General features: G+C 34.2%; 1 protein-coding gene across 1 annotated transcript; it reads right to left on the minus strand.

Annotated features, from left to right (window-relative positions):
* Nucleotides 1–400: 400 nt before the first annotated feature.
* LOC122045000 (transmembrane protein 87A-like) lies at nucleotides 401–6,544 on the minus strand. The gene is made up of 6 exons (XM_042605040.1): nucleotides 6,251–6,544; nucleotides 4,439–5,372; nucleotides 3,298–3,393; nucleotides 2,620–2,756; nucleotides 2,123–2,341; nucleotides 401–605 (listed from the first exon to the last, which is right to left on the minus strand). Exons 1-5 carry the CDS (start codon nucleotides 6,433–6,435, stop codon nucleotides 2,170–2,172), a joined length of 1,524 nt encoding a protein of 507 aa, XP_042460974.1. The 5' UTR covers nucleotides 6,436–6,544; the 3' UTR covers nucleotides 401–605; nucleotides 2,123–2,169.
* Nucleotides 6,545–8,242: the final 1,698 nt, after the last annotated feature.

Consider the following 8,242-nt stretch of genomic DNA (forward strand, 5'->3'; position numbering starts at 1 on the left):
AAATAAATTTAAAGGTTAAAATGGAACCAAATAAATCCAAATTTAATAAACCGAATAAATTGATTTCCTTTCAAAAGGACGGAATAAAATAAATTTTTTAAACTAATCGATAAAATTAATTTTTTTAATAAAAATCAAAATAAAATAAGCCGATAAATATTAATTAATTTGGTAAAAACTAAATTAATCAAAAAAATTTAGGAATAAAAAAAATTTAACTAAAGTTAAATTTTTTTTAACATAAAAAATTTATTGACTCAATTTTTTTTCCAATTTATTCAATTTAATCGAATAAAAATTCATTAATTATCCTTTTATGGATAGAAAAATTTTGATTTTTTTTCTGCTAAGCTAATAATTTTTTTCATTATCAAATATGAAGTTTAACAAACCAGATCATGGGCTAAAGTCAAAAAGGTTGGACGAGTTGATAGTCAAGTGAAATCGAACTCAATTTACAAAAAAAAAACAAGTGAAATTAAAATTTTACTTACAAGTGAAATTAAATAATTTGTTTTAGAACAAATCCATAGCTCCTAGCTATGAACATTAGGAACGTTATCACACGCAGCTCTCTCTCTATATGCGATCGACAGGTATATTTCCTAGCAAAAAAACATTAAATCAGTGAGGTAGTTTCAATCATGCAGCACAAAACAAATAGACAGCATATTGAAATTGATAGCTAAAAATGCTCAAGTAATTGTATTAAAACAGGCAAACAGAACATAACAATTACTTCAATGGTTCAAAACAAAAGAAAAAAGGAAAAATTGAAAAGATCAAGGGCGTAATTAAGAATATCAGATGAATTCCCTACTGTTCTATCTTGCAAGATTTAAAAATTTCTAATTAATTACTTTTTGTGAATAGAATTCTCCAACTAATTGGATCCATTTCCTATTGGAGTGAGATTCAATGGCCCCTCTTCTTCCTCATCCTCCCCCTGCACCTTCACTTTAGTCCACTGTGTCTTTTGGAGGTAAACTTTTTTATCTCAAGCCTCAATCACTCACTTTGTTACGTTCTGTCCATGTATGATCTCAACTTAGAAAAAGGCCAATCAGATTCCAGCTTTAAAAAATGTGGAGATATTAAAAAGTGTATAATGACATTCAGCAGAGGGTAGGCCGAATCCGTTCATATTACTACTGTAGTAAATAAAATATCCCTATTTAACAGCTCAAAGTGATCAAATGTTTCATTAAAGTGATTGTATTAGTGCTCTATCAAGTATTAAGCCCAATCCATCAGATGTTGGACTCCGAAAAGCAAGAACATATAGATCATTATAGGTCACAACTAATACATTTATATACAACATAACAAATTCCAAAAAATTGACATAAGCTAATTTGATACAATACAAATATCCTAGTCGAATTCTCTTATACTTAATTTGTTTGTTTGGCCTTGTGGTATTCACTAGTTTTTGTTCTATATTCCAAAATATCATTATATGTTATTATATGTTGCTGCTGCTCATGTGTTTCTTTTTTGTCCTTCACCATCCATCCATCCATCCATCCATCAATATTAGATGAAAGTCATTTCAATCAAAGATGATTTGATAATTAATGTGTCCACAATTTAACATAAATGGATCACAGACGTGACCATTCTCCTTTCTTTTACTCATCGTGCAGCTTTGGAAAAAAAAAAACAGCCATTGTCCATTCTTTTACCCTTCGTCTCCTTTTCTGATTTACAAAATCAAGTGTCTATTTTAATCTAGATAGTATCATCTTTTCCTATCTTTAGACCAATTTGCCATCTTTATAAATAACAACTAAATTACACATTACTATCTAATAACTATCATGACTTAGTGCAAGTTAAATTGTTATCTTAGTTCCTCCAACTTTATAAAATTGCTTTACAAAACAATTAGCTAGATAGAATATTTCTAATTACATTATAACTAATTAGATAAAAGTTAATTATTCAATAAGATATTTAATGTTATAGAAACAAATTGCATAAGTAGAATTCACTCAATGACGTTAAACAATAGTCAAAACATGCTCCAAGGTAGATTAAATTGTAAGGATCAAGTAAAAGTTTTATAACCAATTATATAGATCTTCTTAACATACATGATAGAAGTGATTAGGCAGCATACCAGAACCAGCAAGGTAGATCCAAACCCCATGCAGGGGAGGAATTCTACTACTCTCTTTTATCCTCCTCATGGTCACCTGCCGACACAAATGCATGATCAATGTTCTTTCTTTCCTTCCTTTCCAGTTTGCTCAAGGGATCACCAATGCCTCTGGCACCGCTTCCCGTAAGAGGACCCTCATCATCGAAGTCATCATTTGTATCCTCTGAATATGCATATCTGCAAGTAACACAACAGCACATATGTATAGCAAAGTCTATAAACAATCTAATCATATAATTAAACGAAGTTATAGCCATAAATGGAAGAATTTCACGGTAGTGATAATTGTCAAGGCAGATCTTCAAGTAGGAATTGATATTTCAAATATAAAAGGTGCATAAAGGTTGAGAGCGGCACCATCAACTTATTCAGCATATAGATTTTACTTCATATAGAAAACAGAAAAGAATCTTCAAAAATCCTGCGACGACCAAAGAAACAACACCATGGTGTACCTAGTTGGATTCTGAGATGGAGCCCACAGGATGCAGATAACTCCAAGGAGTACAAAAGAGAGAACACTCCAGAATGCAGAGACAATCCAAGCCCTTTGCCAAAGCTCACTTAATGGATCAATTGCATTAAAATACAACTGCAATAAAACAAGAGTATATTTCAGGTTAACTAGAAAGTAATAAGTGGAATAAACTGCTTTTGCAGGTGTGCGAAAATCATCACTTCATGACTAAAATAAACACATTTGCAACAAGCACTCTGCCTACAAAGCATGTCTATCTCTTCTTGATGTTGAGAACTTTATATGATTAGCATCAGCATAATACTACAAACTGATTTTTTTTTTTAGCCAAAGGAAAAAAGCAATTATATGTGAGATTAGGGTTTCAGTATCCTGTAAACAGCCTCTTGCAAAAAACAGGGTAAGATTGCGTACAATGGATCCTTCCCCGGGACCCCGCATGGCGGAAACTTCGTGCACCAAGCTGCCCTTATTAGGGTTTCAGTAAGTGTTTAACCTCCTCTTATGATAGATACTGGTCAAGGTACTCCAGTAAGACGTATAAAAGGGATAGCATAACATGGATAGAGATACAAGGTTGCCTTGTGGGAACAAAGCAATGAAGCATAAACAAGTCGCTTCAGCTTAAGAAATTTTATTAGATATGCTAATTTACCTCATAGCCAATCCAGACAATTGATAGAAGCACAGAAACAGCAAGAGTATTGGTAAACTTGCGATATAGTTCCAGTTTTGCTGTGTTTCTCCTAACCTGAAGCAACATGCCAATATTTAGAGCAAGCTAAATGGTGAGAGAGAATCAGTAAATCAACAATTAGAATAAGACACATGCCCTTTTAACTTGAATGTTGTAATAGTAATCTTTAGAGTTGCGTAATCTGATACAAGAGCATCAAGCAATACCAGAGACCTGGTTTAGTAGCCTTGCATGAGGTGATCATGTTTCAGTTCTTTTCTTATTTAGATGCATAAATTTGGAGTCTAAATTGCTGATGCATGTAGATGTTCATGCTTGATAGGTCAGCTGATATTGATTCCAGTTTATTAATTCAACGTAAAATGACAAAAAAAAAATTGAGAAAATGATGTACAAAATAGTAAATAGATCTAAAGGACAACTCGATCTTTTGATCCGTTGATGAATTATGAAAATGCTAACTTTATAATTAACTCCTAAATGTAATATTTAAAGAGGGAGTTCCCAACTTTATAGCATTTGAAATTTTGTTCCCTGTTGCAACCTATTTTCTCGCCTTAAGTTTCACTCCTTGTAGATCTTGAACAATTGCTTCTCAAAGATTGCACAAGAAGATGCTTAACCTGTTATAAGTGCAGATTTTTTGGAAACGCTGTTCTAGAGTTCTTCAATCAACTCCAATTACCTAAATTCCTACATCCAGAGCATGTGTACAAATTTTCTATTTGGTTTGTTCATAAAACTTCCGGGCTTCATCCAAGGAATTAAATGCAGAAAATAGGCAAGACTTTTTACCAGTCAACTGTCAAATATAGTGGCACAGACCTAAGCACCAAACAAAATGGTATGCCAACTTTTATATTATAGTTCATCCTGTGCTTAAGAAGTATGCTAAGGCAATACTGACATACAACCTCATGCCACAAAATACAATCATTGTCAAAGACTACATGAACTAATTCATAGATTGTGCATTCCTCTTTTATTATATGATGCAGATATGAAATGTGATAGCTACTAGCAAAAACAAAGAAATGTGTAAGACGATCATCAAGTTAACTCAACAGCAATCTAACATGGATGTCATGGATAGAGTTACCTGAAGCTTTTCTAGAGTTTTTGATAATGATGAAAACATCCAGACAATGAAAGTTGCATCCAAAAGAGCAACAGGCAGCACCAGGAACAGTCTTGCTTTTCCAGCAAAGTCATTGATGTTTCCCAAATGCTCAACAAGTTCTAGAGCTTCCGAGGCAATGAAATATACGACCCCGAGAAGAGCAACTGTTGTTGTTATGCCACCCAAAGTTGGTCTGACAACACCATATCCCATTGAAACAACAAGAAGCAGAAGGCGAGAAACAGTCTTTTTGATGGCCGTGAAAGTGACTGCCCAAATGGTTATACCCATAGGTCGAGTTCCAGTAGAATTGAAGTTTCCGTACTCAAAGTACCAAAAAGACATTTCACACATGCCTAAAGCAATAACAGCTGTAATATGATAGTGAAGATGCAGTGTATGCTTCCAATGCCGCACAAATTGGAGAAACCAAAAGAGACCAAGCAGAAGATATGCCAATGACATGAATCCATAGAATGTCATTAAAGGAGCCATTTTCCCAGGAAGATAGCCATGTGGATTTCTCCAAACAGTTCTACCTTTAATTACAGTGCCCACAAGTTGTGGATCACAAAACATAAAGTAAAGATAGTACATTCCAGTTTTATTGATGGGAATAGCTTGTGCATTCATGGTTGCCTCTTCACCATTCCCATCAAAAAATGTTTGCACACGTACTGGTCCATCTGAGTTATCCTGACTTGGGCGAATGATCACTTCTCCTACTTTACAGAGGTTCTGATCATGCAACTCACGTGTGCAGCATATATCGTCAGTGTCCAAGAATCTACCACCAATCTTGTCCCTATCTTGGATTTCAACTAGTATAGCTTCTATTAATCCAGTCTTTTGCTGCATATCACCATGCTTGGATGCTGACTCTTTTGTCCGTTTGAATATTACAAGATCAAACCTGGAGAATACATTGACTAGCTATAGTGGTTTGTATTTGAGAGAAATGATACCCATTTAATTAAAAAGAATTTCCATATATTTCTGATGAAGTATCTCTAGGCCTTACTTGCCTGTCTCTATTCAGTTGTAATCAGTGTCAATCTCTAGTTTATATATATTTTATTAAGTTTAAAGTACACCAGGCTATCTAATTACAATGTAAATCATGGAGGAAAAAAACATGATTAAAACTGTTTAATGCCAACCTACATACGGAGAATATTATACAGAAGAGAAATATAAATAAGTGCCCTAATAAGACCTATCTTGAGCTCATTATACGTCAGCCCTTGTCTAAACTTTCTAGCAATCAGTGTCCATGCAACACTGCCCTATAACATATTAACATACAGGTCAACAAATTGAGACCGAGTTTCAGCCACGCAGCTTGTTCAAGTACAAAACAAAAAAACAACCACTATGCTTCAACATTTATTTCTGTTTATGCAAACGTGAAATAAAAAATAAATAATCTAAGGAACACATTAAAGCAAATTAGAAATATTTGATTTTGGGGGGAATATAAATACATTTTTTTTTTGCCCCAATATACACAATGTTGCAAAAGAGCACTTTCGAGGATAGCAATTCTACCATAGACTCTCGCATATCAGTTTCTTCAATGCCAATGAGGGAACGGGAAGCCTAGTGTTTTTTAAAAGTCATTGAAGTTCCTAAATTCGATCAAATAATTCACCAACAGCAACAAATAACGAAATCGAGCACGACCCAATCAAAGCTAATCCGAGAAGAGGGCAATGTACAAAATTCGCCGCCCTGGTCAGATCGGAGGCATAAAATACGAGATCGGAAAGGGTAGAGGGAGGGGAAGCTCACTGGACGAAGGAATTGCCGTCGGACGCTGGGGCGGTGATGTTGACCTCAGAGGACGCGTAGAGACCCTCGCTTCCGCCGTGGAAGAAGAAGGAGTTAGAGCGCGGGGCGAAGACACCATTGGAGTACTCGTGGATCGAAGCCTCGCCCAGGCGGAGGAGCAACAGGAGGAACCCTAGAAGAAGCATTGCGCCCGGCGACAGTTGGGAATTCTGAGGAGGCTGGAGAAGGATGGCTCTGGGGGAATCGTCGATTTTGGAAGGATCCGAATAATCGCCGTGAATCGGTAAGTGGACAAGCTGAATAATCCATGAAAACAATAATAATAATAATAATAATAATAATAATAATAACACTAACTTAATTAAAATTGTATTAAGAGAATCGGTGGTTTCTTTTTTGGTGGCATGCAACCGGCCCACCAAATGGTCGGCAACGGTTATTTTTATTTTATTTTATTTTTTAAAATTCAATCGTCTTGGAAAATTAAAAAAAAAAAAACATGAATGTTGTCAAAAAAAAATTTAACTCAATCGAAGTTTGAAAAAAATAACTATATTAAATTGTTATTAATAATCAATCAATGTTATTTTTTATATTAAATAATTATTAAAATATATAGATAAATATTAAATAAAAATTATTTATAAATAAATGGAAGACGAAATATTAAATTGGAGAATTATAAAAATATAATTAATTTTATTTAAATATAAAATTAGATGTAAATATTTAGTTGGTAAGATATTTAATTATAGAATTGAAGATATTTGAGAGTCAGTTATTTGATTGATGAAATTCATAAATATTTAGTTAGTAAAATATTTGATTTTAAAATTTTAAATATTTGTATGATGAGATATTTGAATGATGATATGAAAATGAGGATTATAATTATTTGGAAAAAATATCTCTTTATATTGTGGAAGCCCTAAGATTGCTATAGTGACACTGGGTCAATATTGTCATAATAACATGGTCCCACCAAGTCTGATCTCCTTTACCCATACAACAAGAAATCATGCTGGAGCATGCTCTCTTTGATCTCAACTTCAGATAGTCACTAATGTGAAATCGATCCAATGAGACTGTCTACCTCAGAAGCGACATTGGACTAATGAGCAGAGAATACCAAAAGTAATACGAAAGCCAATAACTAAAAGACTTTAAAAAAAATAATTAAATCGTTAATACGTTGATGTAACGTGATTCAAAAATGATATTCTTATTACATGATTATTCATAAGGTGAAGGATCCCTCAATCCGTTGGTGAATTAGTTACTGAAATTTCGACGAGTTCAATCCTTCTTCTCAATGGAGAAATCTCGCCACATTCTTTTGATCACACATAGGGACTACATATAAAGATTACACTGAGAGCTTTGGAGATTCTAATAGACTTTAACCAACTCTATTTTGATCAATTAAATCCGCTATCACGAGCTTCATTATATAGAGCTCAGGAGGAAACATCAAACTATGTTTCCAACACCAGTTGACTGCCTTCATATAATTCAACTATTACAACCTAATAACATTGTTAAGACCCGCGGCGGCCGGCTAGAGGGAGAGAGAATAGCCCCTGCACAAAAACAAATAAAAATGTCTTCCTCGAACTTATAACTTAATATAACACTTGTATAAAAGAATAATAAAGAAAATAAAAAGAAAAAGGCACCGAGAAGTTACTTGGTTATAACCAGAGAGGTTGTTAATCCAAGAAAGCTAAAGCGCACTAAAAAACATCTCCTTCAAGCGGAGAAAACTCTTTACAACAATGAACGCACAACAAGACGAAGCTAACATAGAAAAGGAAAAGCGCACAAGTGTTGTTTGGATATTTCTGGTTGTTCTTTAACTTTGGGAGCAGGGCTACTTATATAGCTCTGCTAGAGACGCTTGGAAGGGTTCCAATCGCTTGGAAGGGGTTAAAACTTTATCCCCTTCGTAACGGGTCGCAGTCAAACACGATCCGGATAAAATCTTATTCCGGG

This window comes from Zingiber officinale, chromosome 2B (assembly GCF_018446385.1).
Source record: "Zingiber officinale cultivar Zhangliang chromosome 2B, Zo_v1.1, whole genome shotgun sequence".
Lineage (NCBI taxonomy): Eukaryota > Viridiplantae > Streptophyta > Magnoliopsida > Zingiberales > Zingiberaceae > Zingiber > Zingiber officinale.

What these genes read in the sequence shown, in the direction of transcription:
- LOC122045000 (XM_042605040.1), bottom strand. Translation starts at nt 6,435, where the DNA reads ATGCTTCTTCTAGGGTTCCTCCTGTTGCTCCTCCGCCTGGGCGAGGCT. An exon ending in TTGTCTGGATTGGCTATGAG is followed by an intron (nt 2,757 to 3,297) that starts GTAAATTAGCAT and finishes GTTTTATTGCAG; the next exon opens with TTGTATTTTAATGCAATTGA. An exon ending in CCATCTCAGAATCCAACTAG is followed by an intron (nt 2,342 to 2,619) that starts GTACACCATGGT and finishes TGTTACTTGCAG; the next exon opens with ATATGCATATTCAGAGGATA.